At 36.9% G+C, this 18,560-nt stretch overlaps 1 protein-coding gene across 5 annotated transcripts in view; it reads left to right on the top strand.

Annotated features, from left to right (window-relative positions):
* Positions 1-18,560, top strand: part of PAPOLA (poly(A) polymerase alpha) — a 48,936-nt gene that overhangs the window by 25,546 nt on the left and 4,830 nt on the right. For 3 of the 5 annotated variants that reach the window (XM_065635640.1, XM_065635642.1, XM_065635644.1), the window contains exons 13-20: positions 3,281-3,334; positions 4,077-4,196; positions 5,883-5,992; positions 8,808-8,929; positions 10,588-10,730; positions 12,056-12,156; positions 13,707-13,927; positions 14,320-14,385. In XM_065635640.1, the coding sequence (XP_065491712.1) occupies positions 3,281-3,334; positions 4,077-4,196; positions 5,883-5,992; positions 8,808-8,929; positions 10,588-10,730; positions 12,056-12,156; positions 13,707-13,927; positions 14,320-14,385 (937 nt within the window). The remainder of the gene's footprint in view (positions 1-3,280; positions 3,335-4,076; positions 4,197-5,882; positions 5,993-8,807; positions 8,930-10,587; positions 10,731-12,055; positions 12,157-13,706; positions 13,928-14,319; positions 14,386-18,560) is intronic. The other 2 variants (XM_065635641.1, XM_065635643.1) reach the window with 1 other exon arrangement.

Raw genomic sequence — 18,560 nt, 5'->3', positions numbered from 1 at the left:
TCAAATCTCCATCTGAAAGTTAAATGTTTCAGATTTTTTTCCCTCTCTTCATGCTCCCCTCCTGTTTAAATTGTAGATGGCTTGACTTGTTCCTGCTGAAATTCAGAGCAGTGTGTAGTGCTCTGCCAGATAAGAGAACATCTGATACTTGCTCTGAGATACTTTTAAAAAACGTTTATTCTCTGAAAGCATAGTTTTAGTAAACTGTATCTCTCAGTGGCAATTAGTTGCTAAACATCTGTGGTGATTGTAAACACTTTTGACTCATGAGCCATGTTTAAAATAAACTTCAATGATGTGTGACTACAGAAATCTGGAGGCTACTGCATACCTGCATGACAGGGGCAGATTAGAAATTGCAAAAATGGGGAAATCTGGTTTTATTTATTTTATTTTTCTTATTTTTGAAATGTCAGCAATTACTTGGAGTTAGGGAGTTGCAACATGTTGTGTGCCCCTTCATGTAGGTGTAAATTTTTAAAATGGGGATAAACAACAACAAAGAACATAGACTTGCTGGATAATGGTGTTTTACAGTGAAAGGATAATAATTTCAAACGGATATGACACTATGAAGTGTTACATGAGAATGAAATTATTAGAGCTTAAAACCAAGAGAGAAGTACAATGATGAGAGAAGTAACACTCATTTAATGAGCTCTAGCATATTGTTTCTCTGCTAAATGAATAGAATATAAACATACCTTTTAGAAAAGTATGTTGAACACTTGCATTGATAGGACTTTATCTAAAGCACTGGATAATTTAAAGTATAAATCTTCAATAGCTTAGTGAAGAAAAATTAAAATGAACATGTTCAGGTGTGTGTTCTCGTCTTTTCAGAAAGTAGTATGACTCTTAAATATACTCTGGATTTTTTTTGTAGGTACAGATGTTAATGGTGTAAGATAATTCCATAATATTTACATTAGGTTATTCTTATAAAAACAGTACAGATAGGGAGACAGTGAGAGAGAAACAGCACAATTTTCAAAAAAAGCAACAAACCAACAACCAAAAAGCAAAAAAAGCAACAAACAAACCCCAAAACATATACTTCAAAATAATACCCTGCATCTAAAAATTGCCACTGAATGGTAGAAGCCTAACTTTAGAATTGGTTTTATCATGAAGTAATGAATACTTCTGAATTTGACATGTTCTTTGTGATAAAATTATGAATGAAGTACTGCTAACAAATCTTGCTGTGGTAAAATTTTAGTAGTGAGACCTTGAGACTCTGTAACAGAATAGAGTCTTAATTTTGAACAGCTTTTGCTGTTTACTATTTATGCTTTACTGAAAATGGCAGTAGCACATTTCCAGTGATTGATTCCCCGTGAGCGCTGTTTAACAACTGCGGCGAGCAAGTTGCGGGGGTAGAAATTGCATCTCTTCCTTTTCTTTCTTTTTCAACTAGCACTACCTGAGCAAAAATAGTGAATCGTTATACTTATTTTCAGAAATTAGTCTTAGCTTTTTTTTTCCCCCTAGGTGCTCATCAGCTAGTTGAGGCTGAACAATAGCCAAATTAACTTTTTTTAAAATAAGTCTTCAAAAGTTTGTTTCAAAGAGCTGGTTTTAATATGTAACTGGCAAATTAGTTTCTTCAAATACTTGCAGATTTGAAATTTGTGTCTTTCAGTTCATACATGCATGGTTAAAAACAGCAAAAAAAACCTTAAGTTGTCCTTCCTACTATATGAAACATTCTGCAAGTGTGTGTGGTATGTAGGAATCTTATGGGTGATAGCTGCATGTCTAGTGCTCCTTAGAAGTTGAAATTAGACATGAGTTACTTCTCATACAGAATTCGAACAAAGGACCCTTATTCTCTTTTTTAAGGTTCCTGCATCATTGCTAAATTCCACTTGAGTTGGCAGAATGTGTATTCCCGGAGATACTTAACTTTCTGGAAAAATCTATTTATGCTTCTGTTTTTTTCTTTATTTTTCCTAAGCAATAATTCAGAAATTTTAGGAATAGAAATGGTTGAGTTGTATCCTATAACTAAAATGAGGATTTAAATAAGATAACAGGAAAGAGTCCTTAATGTTTTTCTATAAAGCAGCTAATATTGCCAAAATGCAAAAAGTCAGTAGATAAAATAGCCTATTCAGGAGGGGGAAGAAGTTTCTCCAAACCTCTCTCTTCCAGTCCTCTTATTTCACTGACATTCTCTGACTGAATTCAAAGTAGCGTTTAGCAAGTTTTTTTTCTATTGCCACCTAAAGATAAGTGCAGAAACATATAGCTACTGATTTGATCTGTTGATTCTGATTTACTGATATGATTTGAAGGCCGATGGCATCAGAGAACTTTTTATACCGCAGTTTTTCACCATCATTGACTATGCATTCTTGTCTATGACGTATATTATATTGTACTAGGGTCTAATCCCTCATGTTACTACTGTTCTTTAAATCCTTCTCTGCAGATACCTAAATATACCATATCAGTATAGAGTAATGCCAAATTGGGTGACTTAGGATGTTAAAATAAACTTCCAGAAAACTTCTGAAAAACCCGACTGTAAAAATGTAAGGTTCCCTCATCTCCCTCATTATGAACTCAAGTTGAAAGTAATTGCCCATTCCATGTCCTTGGGCTTCTTTGTTTAAAATACCATTCTTGCTTTGTATACTGTTTGGAATTTACTTACAGTGGGTATACACTAATTATCCTGGAATATAATTGAGAGCTTAAGAGTTATCATGAGAGGAAACATTCCTTGTGAAATGTCAGATAAGTGTCTTCAGACAATTCTAAAATGCAGATATAATTTTTTTTAAACCCCACTTGATAGTGTTATTTTTGACTTTGAACAAATGAATGTATGCTAACCACTCTTGTAACTGTTCAAAAATAGTGTTGCAACTAAGGCTACTGACATACTTGTGGATGGTTGTATACAATTGTTTTTACTTGCAAGGAATCTTTAGTAATTGGCTATATCCCTGATCTCATTAAGTACTGAAATTTCTGTACTGTTTTTCAACTAGTGCTGTGTTCCTAGCCTTTTATTAAGGTTATTGGTATTAAAATGTTGTTTCAAATGTCCCTAAAATCTGAAATGTTTTGAGAAGTCCATTAGTCACATGCTTGGGGGGATATAGCTTCTTTGTCTACTTAACAATGCTTAATTTTATTATAGGGCATATACTTAAGCTAATAATCAATAGTTTGCAATGTAGAACATACTGCTAAGTGTTAATATTAAGGTTTGAATGTCTAGTTTTAGAAGTATAAATAGAATAGCATATTGTCTTTATCTCCAAAGGCATTATATTGTACTTCTAGCAAGCGCACCGACAGAAAAACAGCGACTAGAATGGTGAGTATAATGCTTGCTATTTAAAAGAAAAACAAAAAACACTGAACAGCAAAAACCTGTCAACCTTGGATGCAAGGGAATATCTAGTGTACTTTTAAATGCAACAAAGTGGAGCTTCAGTGTTTCAAAATGAAATGAATGAAGATGGTGTGCTTCTGAAAAACAGTAAAAATAAATAATGAGGGAGTGAAGGCTGTCGCTTGAGTTTTGCTTCCTTACAGCACTCTCAGGATCACTTTACAAAGCCTATTTTCTTAAGGCTTTTGCATCTTTTTAATAAGTGGTATGAGGAGGTATGTTTTCAATCTCTGTAACTACTGTTTCTGAAAACAAAAATACCTCTTGTTTCTGCTCTGTTTTATTAGAAAAGTTATGATATTGTCAGGTACTGGGAATTTCTTAATATTTAAAATTAATGATCTGATGCCAAAAGAATATTGGAGAAATAGGTAGGAGTGTCTTGCTGACCGCCTTTTACTGATGTGTAATGTCTTGCTATTTAATTCCATTTGTAAAATGAGGCCATAATGAGAGCTTCAGGGCTTTCTGAACTTTCCCTTGCAGCAGTTTTTGAAACACGTTCACTTAATGTATTGATCGGAATTACTCTGTCATGTATAGTATGCTACTTCATTTGTAGTCCCAAATATTAGTATAAGGAGGATTTATCCTGATATATGAACTTAGATACTACTTTTATTTCCTGTGAATGAGAACTTGCTAATAAGTGACATCTATGCAGGGTGGGCTTGGTGGAATCAAAAATCCGTATTCTAGTTGGAAACCTGGAGAAGAATGAATTCATTACACTGGCTCATGTGAATCCACAGTCATTCCCAGCACCCAAGGAGAATCCTGACAAGTAAGCAAATCCATTTTTTCATGTAATGCTGAGAAACTAACTTAGCTAGAATACCAATTCATTAATAAATAAAATAACATTTTTATATAATCTTAAATGGATTAATTTTTAATGACAGCATCTAAAGGCAAACAGTTTTAAGCTCTTCCCACATACTATTTGTGAAATTAGATATTCTTCATTGTGTATCAGAATGTTGTTAAGCCAGAAAATAACTTTAAGGAAACGATACATTTTTGCTAATAGCTGTTGCATAATTTTTTGCCAATGATCCATGTTAGCTACTGCTAGGTAGCTGCTGTTGTTCGAGCATCTAATATTGGTTGGTAAAACCATTTTAATTGAGGCAGCACTGAGAATTGGGTAGAGCATGGGGCACATTGGACCTGAAATCTTGAATGACTACATTTAATGTTACTAGATATAGCAGTTGAGATTAATACCGTTTAACCTTGGTAATGGCTGATGTTAGAATTCCTCAGGATGTAGAAAAGGAGAGAATACCAAGCACTTCAAATTGTTTAGGATTATATTTTTTTAAATTGCTTCCCCTCTCTGCCACTCCTTTCTTCCCCACTCTAAGGATTGATTGCAGGTATGTGGGCCAAAAACTTTATTTCTAGATAGTGTTGTAATTAACTTGTAAGGAATCGTATTGTTTGTGTTAATTGTAAGCACAGGGAAGAAATTTGTGTTTACTGAAGGTATGTGAAAAGCATGTTTACCTTCCACACAGCTTTTTCCAGATATCAACTGCTTCGAGTGACAGTATGGTGCTATTTTTTTTTTTTAGAGTTATATACATAAATTACCTGCATGTTTCAAGTGAAGTTGGACAAAAGCAGGGAGTAACTCTTTGGGATCATTTTAGTGAGTAAATACAGCTACCAGTGCCTGCATGATCACAGGCTCCGCTTAGCTCTTTTTTTCAGAGGACTTGGTGTGGGCAATGCTTTTAGGAAAGGTCATTTTCCCCATGTAAGCAATGTATGTTCTTTCACCTGCCTGCCTAAATCTGTTCATTGATTGATTGGAAAACAGTGTTGTTCTGAAATAGTCTTACAGGGAAAAATGTTTGAATTAAAACATTGAATAATGTCTTGAGCTGCTATAGAAGTGTTACACTATATTCTGTGATAGGATATAATAATTCCTCTTCCATTATACTATGTGAAGGTGAGCTGTCAAAGGAAGGCTCTTCTTACCTGAAAACTGTACTTTGTGGTCAGTTACAGCTGAGAAATTTAAAAGTTGAACACAAGTTTAGTTGGCAAAACAGAAGTTGTTTAGTCAGAGAATAGATTCTATAATTACTTTCGGTGCCAGGTGCTGAAAACCTCATATCCTTGCAAATCTATTTCCTTTACAATTGTGATGGCTAGTTGTAACTCCTAAAAATGAGAGAATCTATACAGAAGCACAGTTGAATGACATAGTCTACTGATGATCTTAGTTCATTGAGTTTGCTGGAAATAGATGTCAGTGTTTCATGGCTTTTTTTTTTTTTGTACTGCAAATGAAAAAGAAATATCTTTAAGTCAGCCTTGTTTTTTGCCTTTCTATAGCTAGTTCCCCATTGCTAGTGGAGCTAAAACATACAACTGTTGTCTCTTGCTGTAGATACCTTACTAAGTTATTCAGTTCTTCTGTCAGTATTATATGACTATTTTATATAAAATTTTCCAGGGAAGAATACCGTACAATGTGGGTGATTGGGTTGGTGTTTAAGAAAACAGAAAATTCTGAAAATTTAAGTGTTGATCTTACCTACGACATTCAGTCTTTTACAGACACAGGTGAGTTTTACTATCTACATGTTCTGGTATTAGTAAACTTGTTGAAGTTACTGTCTTTGTTCAAAAAGTAGTCTGTTTCTGTAGTAGGATTGTATCTAGACATAAAGTAAAAGGAATTCAGCGAAGGATTAGGGTGTTATTTAATGAATTACAGTTTTAATGAGTTTTAATGCTTCTAGATGCTCGAATGTAATAATTTTCAGTTCTTTTCATTAAAACTGACTAAAATGATGCACACAAATATTTCGGATCTCACTAAAAATGGTACATTATATTGTGATCTTTAATAAACAGATAAATGGCTTACCATATGGAAACTGCCTAGCCTAACCCCATTTTGGTAATGTGTATAGTTTAAATATTTCTATTACTTGGTGAAACAGAATTTGTTAGTGGATTAAAGCTGAGTATATGGTAGACTCTAGAACAAAATGCCTTTTATTCCATGGTGTTTCATGCTAGTAACTTACTGTCACATCCAACAGTCAGTGCAAGAAAACCATGTTTGTTTTTTGCTTCATGAAAATGATTTAGAATGTGCATGTGAAATTTGTAAGCAGAGTATTGGTAACGGTGGGAGTGTGACTCTCCAGAGTCAGAGACTAAGAAAAGAATAATACCTTTGACAGTCTTTTCTAATAAATTTGCTTTTTTTAAAAACAAAACACACACACACACACAAAAAACAAAACAAAACAAAAAAACCCTAACCAAATGACAGTTAAGGCTCAAGTATTACATATTTACAGTGTTAAAGAATAGGTTCAAGTGCTACCTAATGCAACCCTGCTCTCTGGGTTTCTAAGACTGGAAGAAAGGAAATCCCCCAATCCTCTTCCACCCCTCGCCCCCCCCCAATGTGAGTGTATAAGTGAATATATTATAAATATAAACATATATGTGTATAAGTAAATCATGCCAAGGTTTGAAAGTTCATTATCATATATAGCTGCAGTGAGAGGTCTGTGTGTGTATATATATATGTGTGTGTATATATATGTATATATATTTGCCTTTTCCAGTCAAAGATATTTTTATTTTCTTAGGCGACGTGGAATATTCCTTTTGATTTTAAGTGTTGAAGGGTAAAACTATAGACTCATCATCTTAATTTTAGGAAATTTAGAAAAGGCATAACAGCTTGCCTGCTGTTTTGAAGGAGCAATGGAATCTATGAATTAGTTTCTCATGTCTTTTATTGTTTATAAACAAAAATTTCAATACTGTACTTGTCAGATTTTTGGTATAAAAATACTAAAACTTGCACTTATTATGTTAATCTGATTTGTTTGCACTACATGCAAATCTGGAGTTTGTCTAAATATATGCAGTTTTATATGAAGTAGCATTTTATCAAAATCATTGTAGACTGTTAGGCATAGTTTTATGTTCAGTTTGTAAATACACTTCCAAAGGTAACCAACTAGTGAACTTTGTGTTGTCAGTTTCTTTGTTCTCTCAAATTAATGTGGGTCTGTCTTCATTGTTTTTAATTCATCCCCAAAACTTCAGTTTGCCCTCTCTTTTGGAAGAGATGCTAAGGTTTTATCAAAACTGCTGAAGCATTTTCAAGACTGAAATTAAGGAATAGCTTGCTTTTCAGTGGGAGCAGGGGGAGGAAGAGTGAGCTAGATTTTCCTTGTGTTGAAACTTTGGTAAGACCTAATGTCAGGAATATGGAATGCTTTACAATGTCTGGCTTTCCTAACTGTGTCCCTATCTTAACAGTAACTTGTAGAATCCTTGTGTACAGGCTTTATGACCTTCTTCGATACCAAGAATTAGTGTAGCAGGCTCTTTAATAGGCAGTATTCATTGAGCCATTTGTGTGTTTGTCTCATAACAGCTCTTTAATTACACATTCAGAGCCTATTCAGTGAGATTCCTTAACATTTGTAGAATAGACACTGAATAAGGGAGATACCTCTTAAGTTTTTGTATTTACGTCCTACAGGACAATTTTTTCATTTGTATGTCTGCCACAGCTTTGTTCAACATCATATAGAAAGCCAGCATGAAAGAACAACAAATTTTTAATTTTTACCTGGCTTTACTTGAACACAAAATATTGTGTTATAGTGTAGTTCCTTTAATAGCACCATGTTGATTTGCCAGAAAAATGTTCTCAGGTGAAGAGAAATAGCTCATTATAGTAGACATAATTAAAAACAAAAAGGGGAAGAAAACCCACAAACCAAAAAAACCCCACAACCAACCAAAAACAACAAAAAAACTCCACAGCCCCAAAACTAAAGCAAACCAACCAAAAATTACCCAAAACACAGCAGGAGGAAAAACAAACAAACCAACCATAAATCACTTTTGTATCTGAGTTGCCAGAATAATTTGAAATACATTAGCTGGCACACAAGCATTCAATTCCTGAATTAGACTCCATTTGTTACAGGAGCTGCAGAAATACAAGCTGCGTCAACTTTGAATAAAATAGTTTCATGTAAATATTGTAATTCTTATGAAGAAAACTTATTTCCATCTTTAGTCCCTTTGAGATGAAGAATTAACTTCAGAGCTGTTACTGTTTAAAACTTGTTAACAATATAGCTTAGAGAACTGCACACTTGCAAGATATTTTTCTTGGAAAATAGGTCACATATTTCCAAAATAATGTTTTGGTGTTTGTACTATCAGTGCTGGCATAGTAGGCAGTTAACTTTTTTCCTCCAGAACAAGGAAGACTCTATGCTTATCCTTGAGAGTAATAAATGTTCTGAAATGCAAATTGCTTCTGCCTGTGCAAGTTAAGTGGACTTTGCAAAATGCTTCAATATGTCTTAATGTTATTTTAATTGTGTAGTTTATAGGCAAGCAATAAACAGCAAGATGTTTGAGATGGATATGAAGATTGCTGCAAGGCATGTGAAACGTAAGCAACTTCATCAACTGCTACCTAGTCATGTGCTTCAGAAAAAGAAAAAGGTAAACTTTACAAATATTTGAAAAAACAAAAATGCCATTAAGAAATGATTCCTCAGCTTTCTAGGTTTACTAATCAAAGAACTAAAATCACATTTTGAAAGCTTAGTTTTACCTGTATAAGCAATGTGATCTCATTTGACTGTAGCAGTTTTACTAGATGCACTAAATATAATACTGGATTTCGCAGAACATCAAAAACATAGATAGTATCTTCAGGTCTGGCTGGAATATGATATTTTGTTGGCCTTCCTAAATTAAACATAGTTAAAACAGTGTAATAATAATGTTTTAAAGCTCTCGCTATTTTAGCATGCAGGTCACCTAAAGGAAACATCTGTAACAATACCAATAGAACAGTCAAGCAATACTTGCTATCTCCAGCTTTTTCCTCTTAAATTATTATTACTTAGATTTTCCTGTAAGTCTCCTAAATGTAAAATTTCAAGTCATCAAATAGAAGCAATGTAGAATGTTGAACTTGTTGCTGCCTTTTGTATCGAATATGAGTCTGTTGCTGTAACTGAGACTGAATACTTTGAGAATAATCTGAAGAGAAGTATTCTTCAACGTGCAACTTGACAGCTTTTAGTATTGTATACTCTTGTAATGAAGGGATTTAAATGACAGTTTTGACATAAGAAAATTGCCCATTGCTTAGCCAAGACTATTTTCTCTCTCAATATCTAGTTTACCTGTGGAGTCATACATGAGAATGGTAGCATAATTTTTAATTAAGCCGTTGTGTTAAATGTGATTTACTTTCAGTGAAGGCAGAAAGAGGAGGGTTGAATATTGAATTTAACAATTTAGTCTATATTTCAGAATCTCTGCTTCTTAGTGTTAGCTTAATGTGAGAGCAGTACAGGTTTGCCTGTTTTTGTGAATACCTAAAGCACTGTTATATACTGTGTTTTAGGTGTATCTGAATAATGTTTTATTACTGTAGCTGTTTTATATTAACAGCTTTTTTAAGGAATAGGAAATCTTTTACTGGAATCAAGTGTAAATCTGTTTGTAATGCATTTCAGAGGACAATGTAAATATTAAGTAATGCATCTCTGTAAGTAGTACTATGTCGTAGGAGGGTTTTTCTTCTCCAGTCACTGTCTTAAGTTCAAATCGTTCTCTGAAGTCTTTGTTTTAATTGTGGGTTTGGTGTACATTTGTATTACTTTGAAGTTAATGACAGCAATATCTATAAACCCACAAAATTAAAAAAATGAAATAAAGCTGAAAATAAAATCACTAAATATAATAACAGTTTATGTTATGGTTTTGAACACCACTGCTTTAGACAGATCTGTACCTGAATTGTGAACGTGAAGATGTAAATGCTTGTAGTGACAGGGTAGAGGATTATTGGCATGCAAAAGAATTTGAAAATTTTTCATTTACATTTTGTGTTTTTTAAATGCTCCTGCTTTTTATTTCTAAAAATGTACTTAAATTTAATTGCATTTAAGGCATGCATACATGGCACACATACATGCTTAGTTTATGGTAGAAGCTTGTTACTTTTAAATCATCTCTCGTTTCTTTTTTCTTCACAGATGTAACAGCTAACACTTTGCATAACTGAAATATTACGTTATTTGAGTTCTGCATTGATGTTTTTAAGCCCTTAATAAGACTAATATATTTTCTTTTGTGGGTTGCAGCATTCGACAGAAGGGATCAGGTTGACAGCTCTGAATGACAGCAGTCTAGACTTGTCTATGGACAGTGATAACAGCACGTCTGTGCCTTCACCTACTAGTGCTATGAAGACGAGTCCGTTGAACAGTTCTGGAAGTTCTCAGGGGTAACGAAGACTTTGTCTTGTTGCTGCTTTTTCTGTTCCTCAACTACTTGTGCTAAAAGCGTAGCAAATGCTGCATGTGTGAGATACTACAGTTATCAAGGTGTGAATGTTCCAAAATGATGCTTGCATACATTTGTATTTCCAGTTTGAGCACTAGAGCAGGGCTAAATCTGGGGGATAGGGAACTTGGCATTGGGCTTTAGAGAAGGAGTTAAAAGGTTAGGTAAAGATGCCGGGAAGAAAAAGGTAATGTAAGAACTTGGAGGTGTTGTAGCAGGAGGTTGTGAGAGATGTTGAGCAGGAAGTTGATGTCTAAGAGTCAGGAAGTTACATGAGTTTTGGGTTGAAATGTGAGACAGTAGAGAAGTTTAGACTTTCTGTCTGGGAAACCAGTAGTGCTACTGCTATTACTGATGATATCTATGCAAATGAAGCTTAGGAACATATATTCTGTTGTACTTTCAAGTTAACATATTAATGTTTATCTTGATCCTAGCTTGCTGTATTCTTTTCCTATGTAAACTTCAATTTGCCCAAGTAAACAGGATTCTACAGTCTCTTCTTTCAAGAGCCTTGAGTTTGTCTATTTGATACACGGAGAAGTTAACATCGTTCTCCTACAGTTGTGTGGTACTAGATGTATATTATAGGAAGTTGTGTAGGATAAAATACTTCAGTGAACTTATTCCTTTTTTCAGTTGCTCATTTAGTGAGTCTTCCTTGGTGATTTCCAATAGTTGATGCCACTGGCCATGCTATTAAAACAAGTTTGTAATATCTAGGAATGTCACACTTGAAGTGGAAATGGTCCTGTGTTGTTTTTAGGCACGTGTTACTTCCCTATTTCTTGAAAATGAAAAACCACTTTTTTTTAATGTGAAATCCTAGGCCTTTCCTTGGGAAGTCCAGACTGAAATCATAAGTCATAATAGTGTGCGTAGATGAAAAAGAAACTTTCTATTCTTGTCCTACTATGCTGATTTTGTTCTGTCCTTCACGAAAAGAGATGCTGTGTTTTCCCTTGCACCTTATTTGGGTAAACATTGCCTTAATTTTTGACTTTGTTTAATGCATCATCTTACTGGTCTGAAAAACTGTCTTTGAAGAGATTCAGATATTGAATATTTGAAATAGCTGCTGTTGCTCAAGTTTGATAGTAGATTGCCAATGCTCATTTCTGTCTTTCTACTGTGACATAATATTGCAAGTTCTGTTCTGTAATGTAGGTAGAATCCTGGTGACTATGATATGATGTGAAGAAAGGCAGATCATAGAGCACCATAGCTTTACTAATGTTCAGCATTTTGTCATTTTTCTCTTTTTAGCAGAAGCAGTCCTGCGCCAGCTGTAACTGCAGCATCTGTGACCAACATACAGGCTTCTGAAGTAACTGTGCCACAAATAAATTCCAGTGAAAGCTCAGGGGGTAAGAAAAATGGCACAGTATATTATTTTTATTCATTTTCATAATGTTTGTAAAGCAGGTTTACTTAAAAGTCTTTACTTAACACATGTTCTCCTTGATGTACAAATTTAAATAATTTTAGGACTGAGGAAATCATGGTGGAATATTTTGTGCCACAATGTTTGTTTACTCTTTTATTCTTAGGGATTTATATTTGCCATTCACAATAGCAATCCTTTTCTGATCTGATGCAGGTCTGTAATTCAGCTGATCAAAGGAGGAAAAACTATCTAAAGCTGGAAGAGCGATATTTTTTTTTTTAAATTTTTTTTAATCCATTATGTAGAGGTGGTTCTGTACTGTCTGTAATCTATGCTTCCGTGTTCCTGCTCCTTGTGCTTCACAAAATTGATTGAGTATAAAAAAGACTCAGATATAAGCAGAACATGTGCTGCTTACTGATGTCTTTTCAAATATGTCCCACTTCATCCTCGGTAGTTTCTCCAAGAAAAAGTATTCTTCACTTAATTTATTTAAGAAGTCAAATTTTTTTTTTTTTTGGTGAAAGAGCAAAGGCATCTGGTAAAAATGTTTACTTAGACTCAGGTGCTCTTCTTTTTTGATAGAACTTCAGCTGCCTATAAGCAGCAAGTGAGAAATGGATGGAAGAGAGGACCAAGTGGTTAGCCTTTGAAGATGAGATCTCTCTTATTTCACTCTCAAATATGTGGGACAGCAGAGTCCTACTGTTCTCTGATATTTTTTTATTTTGTATAAGTCACAGGTGCATCAATGTGCGTGAGTTTGTCCATGGGCACTAAATGGAGCTTAAATGGCAAGGCTGTTTTTGGATGTGGAAGCATATCAGGAGTTCTTCATTCTTGTATTTTGGTTAATCAAAAGCAGTCACCTGACAGTTAATGAAAAATTTCCTTAATATAATTCTTTTTCATCCCGGAGCATCTCCCTATGTGTGCTTATTGGTTTGAGGTAGGCTGTTGATAAGGTGGAGCTTTGTCATCTGGAGCATTTTTCAAAAGGATGTATGGAATGTCAGATCTTTGGTTGGTGCTCTGTGATAGCTTCATATCTGTCAGCAAACTTCATTTTTGAGTGAGAAACAACAAACATCATGTTTGAATGACAAAGAGAGTATCAGATCGTTCTTGGATTTGATTTAAGGCAGTCTTTGGCACTGCATATGTATATCAGTACAGAAACAGTAGGACTTTGGATATCAAGAATAATATAACTATTTTAGCACAAATCTCTGGGCTAGTATACCCTGCTGTTAAGCAGGTTGATTAGACAAAGCATAATGTCACTGACATGACTGTCTGGTACAGGAGTTCTCTCTCGGAATGAGCTTGAAAGGAAACTGTGCTGTGGATGCACATCCGTTGTTTCAAATGTGATGCTTGTACCATGGACTGTAGCACTAACTATACCACTTCCTTGATGGCTGCTTGATAACAATGGTTTTGCATAGAGACCAAAAATACTAGTGATTGAACTGAAATGGTTGTGTTGAAAATCATCCTGTTGACGCTTTTTAAATTATTTATCTATAGGTACTTCAAATGAAAGCATTCCTCAAACTGCCACGCAACCAGCCATTTCTCCACCACCAAAGCCTACCATCTCTAGAATTGTTTCCTCTGCATATCTATTAAATCCATCACCAAGAACTTCAGGAAATGTTGCAACAAAAATGCCTAGCCCTGTCACAGCAGTGAAAAGGACATCTTCTCCACATAAAGAAGAGTCTCCCAAGAAAATGAAAATTGAAGAGGTATTTGAGATTTTGAGTTCATACCATAGGAATGTCTAAAACTTGGAATATTGATTTCAGACACAGAGTGCTGATTCTCATATTCCGGGTTTCAAATATTTCGTTGAATTTTCTACTCTGATTGCCTTGCTGCTTTATGTATTCAACTTGCTTGTGTTAGTGATTTTATTTTTATTATGCTGATAATTCATCACATGACACATACTGTGTTAGCACAAATGCTTAGATTCTAAATTCTTAAAAGCAATTTTTTGTTAGAATATAATCTTAAGTCTCACAACTGATTCTGTCATAAAGTGGTTTTGAAGACCTTATTTTCTTGCTTATTTTTTGAAGTTTGGTTTTGTGAGGGTTTTTTTTTTTAATAGTTTCTGGTTTTGTTTGCATTTCAGCAGGATGAAATAAGTGAAGATACTAGCTGTATAGATTTGAATGAGCATGAAAAAATGGAAACTAAGGTATCTATGCCTAGACCATACAACTTTGTATATATTAATTGGGACTCTTTCTTGTGAAATGCCTATGTTTCCCTCTAGGAATGACTAAGAGGATACAGATATAGTAGACTATATAGTAGATATATAGTATTATACATCTATATATAGCAGATATATAGACTATATAGTAGATATAGTATAGACTCTCCAGTAAAGATATCAAAATGATGTTATTTTTCAATGTATATGTCAATCTGAATAAATTGCAGTACATTACCTGCTGCCAGGCTAACCTGAGCCTGAGTCCATGGTCACATAGGACAGTGATATCTTTACTGGTCATTCACACATTATTATGCATAGTGAAAAAATTAATGATATTTATGTTTAAATGTGTTAGGTTATGGGTATGTCTGTATGCTTTGCTTTTGCCTGCAACCCAAACTTGTGTTACTTTAAAGAACAGTTGTTCTATGTATTCCATTGGGATTTTTGCAAGCTGGGCTGAGAATCCCAGCCAGGTTCTACCTTGTTCACTTTTTAAATTAAAAAAAAATTCAAATGGTGGTAAATAAACATTTTCTGATAGTAAAACTATTGTATATAGTAACAGCATACACTTTGAGGACTTCCAGAGATTCAAGCGTGTTCCTTCAGTATCTTGTAATTCAGCAGACAATTTTTCTGCATATTGGTTGGTAACAGAAAGGGTGACAGTCAGTCACCCTTTAGCCTCAGGATAGCAGCTCTCCACTTCGGTGCATACAGATTTACAGGGCACGTTCTGTTTTCTTTGGAATACTCTGGAAAATATGCCAAGAAATTAAAATATCTATAAAACGTTTAAGTTCTTTGGTGTATAGTTTCCACACCCTGAAGTGAGGAATTGTATCTTGTTATGTAGTTGCCATAATCTCTTTGAACTCTAGACAGGTGAAGGCAGAAATGCATGTAAGCATTTAATTCTAACATGGAAAATAGATCCTCTGGATACAGATCATAGATAATCCCGTTAGCTTTTCTTGTCAGTCTCCTTTAAATCTCACGTCCTTAACATGCATAGAAGGAAATGGTGAAATGAAATTCTTTAATGTAAACATAAGTTTTTCTCCATTGAAATGTATGCTTTTTTGTTAGAATATGGTACAATTTTAACTAACAGCTTGTTTTCATTAAAATGAGAATGTGCCGCTGTCCTGCTTTAGCCATGCAGTCCAACTGTTTTACCTGAAAAACTGTCTCTGACATTTATCTCTTTGTCCAGAAAGCTGATTCAACCCATTAAAGTAGCAGGAAAACTTTTTTGGCAGAATGGTGAAAGGATTGGAAAAGCAGTTGAATTTGTAACAAATTCAGTAGCTTTTCACATGGTCTTCCCTGATACTGGTGGCAATTACAGAGACATGGTGGGACAGCTCACATGACTGGAATGTGGTCATGGATGGCTATGTCCTTTTCAGGAAAGACAGGCCAGCCAAGCGTGGTGGTGGAGTTGCTCTTTATGTGAGAGAGCAACTACAATGTATAGAGTACTGTCCAAGCGCGGTCGAGGAGCGAGTTGAGAGTCTGTGGGTGAGAATTAAGGGCCAGGCTGGCAGGGCTGATACTGTCGTGGGAGTCTATTATAGGCCACCAGATCAGGGTGAGGAAGTTGATGAGGCCTTCTACGGGCAGCTGAGCGTGGCCTCGCAGTCGCAGGCTCTGGTTGTTATGGGGGATTTTAACTACCCAGATGTTTGCTGGAAGGACTACTGAGCCAGCCAGCCTCAGTCTAGGAGGTTCCTCCAGTGCATTGATGATAACTTTCTGATGCAAATGGTGGAGGAGCCAACTAGGAGAGGTGCGCTGCTGGATCTCGTCCTCGCTAACAAGGAGGGTCTGGTTGAAGCAGTAAAGGTGGAGGGCTGCCTTGGTTGCAGCGACCATGAAATGGTGGAGTTCAGGATCTCGAGTGGCGGGAGCAGAATACCGAGCAGAATTGCAACCCTGGACTTCAGCAGGGCCAACTTTGGCCTGTTCAAACAATTGCTGGGGGAAATCCCATGGGCAAGACTGCTTGTAGGTAAAGGGGCCCAAGATAGTTGGTTAGCATTCAGGGACTGCTTCCACCAAACTCAAGATCAGTGCATCCCGACACGTAGGAAGTCAAGGAGGGGAGCCAGGAGACCTGTGTGGTTAAACAGGGAACTGCTGGGCAAACTCAAGTGGAAGAGGAGGGTTTACCAATCATGGAAGGAGGGGCTGGCCACTTGGGAAGAATATAAGGCTGTTGTTAAAGAATGTAGGGAGGCAACTAGGAAAGCTAAAGCCTCCTTAGAATTAAACCTGGCGAGAGGGGTCAAGGACAACAGAAAGAGCTTCTTCAAATACATGGCAGATAAAACTAACACCAGGAGCAGTGTAGGCCTGCTGATGAATGGGGTGGGTGCCCTGGTGACAGAAGATACAGAGAAGGCAGAGTTACTGAATGCCTTTTTTGTCTCTGTCTACTCTGCCAGAGGCTGTCCTGAGGAGCCCCGTACCCCTGAGGCCCCAGAGGAAGGCAGGGCAATGGAGGAGTTTGCCTTGCTTGATGACGACTGGGTTAGGGAGCAATTACGCAATCTGGACATCCATAAATCCATGGGTCCAGATGGGGTGCACCCACGGGTGATGAGGGACCTGGCTGAAGTCATTGCTGGACCACTCTCCATCATCTTTGCCGAGTCTTGGGAAACGGGAGAGGTGCCTGAGGACTGGAGGAAAGCAAATGTCACTCCGGTCTTCAAAAAGGGCAAGAAGGGGGACCCGGTCAACTATAGACCGCTCAGCCTCACCTCCATCCCTGGGAAAGTGATGGAACACCACATCCTTGGTGCCATCTTAAAGGCATATCAAGGATAAGAGGGTCATCAGGGGCAGTCAACATGGCTTCACCAAGGGGAAGTCGTGCTTGACCAACCTCATAGCCTTTTATGAAGACATAACAAGGTGGATTGATGAAGGCAGAGCGGTGGATGTAGTCTACCTTGACTTCAGCAAAGCATTTGAGACTGTCTCCCACAGCATCCTCATGGCTAAACTGAGGAAGTGTGGACTGGATGATTGGGTAGTGAGGTGGACCGCAAACTGGCTGAAGGAAAGGAGCCAGAGAGTCGTGGTCAATGGGGCAGAGTCTGGTTGGAGGCCTGTATCTAGTGGAGTGCCTCAAGGGTCAGTTCTGGGACCAATACTATTCAATATATTCATCAACGACTTGGATGAGGGAATTGAGTGTACTATCAGCAAGTTTGCTGATGACACCAAGCTGGGAGGAGTGGCTGACATGCCAGAAGGCTGTGCTGCCATCCAGCAAGATCTGGACAGGCTAGAGAGTTGGGTGGGGAAAAAATTAATGAAATATAACAAGGGAAAATGTAGAGTCTTACATCTGGGCAGGAACAACCCCCGGTTCCAGTATAGGTTGGGGAATGACCTATTAGAGAGCAGTGTAGGGGAAAGGGACCTGGGGGTCCTGGTGGACAGCAGGATGACCATGAGCCAGCACTGTGCCCTTGTGGCCAAGAAGTCCAATGGCATGCTGGGGTGTATTAGAAGGGGGGTGGTTAGTAGGTCGAGAGAGGTTCTCCTTCTCCTCTACTCTGCCCAGGTGAGACCTCATCTGGAATATTGTGTCCAGTTCTGGGCCCCTCAGTTCAAGAAGGACAAGGAACTGCTGGAGAGAGTCGAGTGCAGGGCAACGAAGATGATTAAGGGAGTGGAGCATCTCCCTTATGAGGAAAGGCTGAGGGAGCTGGGTCTCTTTAGCTTGGAAAAGAGGAGACTAAGGGGTGACCTCATTAATGTTTATAAATATATAAAGGGTGGGTGTCACGAGGATGGAGCCAGGCTCTTCTTGGTGACAACCAACAGTAAGACAAGGGGTAATGGGTTCAAGCTGGAACACAAGAGGTTCCACTTAAACATGAGAAGAAACTTCTTCTCAGTGAGGGTGACAGAACACTGGAACAGGCTGCCCAGGGAGGAGTCTTCTTCTCTGGAGACATTCAAAACCTGCCTGGACGCCTTCCTGTGTAACCTCACCTAGGTGTTCCTGCTCCGGCAGGGGGATTGGACTAGATGATCTTTTGAGGTCCCTTCCAATCCCTAACATTCTGTGATTCTGTGATACTACACTTCTGTCTTTAATGAGTTAAATTATGTTTAATGTTTTCCTA

This window comes from Caloenas nicobarica, chromosome 5 (assembly GCF_036013445.1).
Source record: "Caloenas nicobarica isolate bCalNic1 chromosome 5, bCalNic1.hap1, whole genome shotgun sequence".
Lineage (NCBI taxonomy): Eukaryota > Metazoa > Chordata > Aves > Columbiformes > Columbidae > Caloenas > Caloenas nicobarica.
This window is presented reverse-complemented; position numbering and strand designations above follow the sequence as displayed.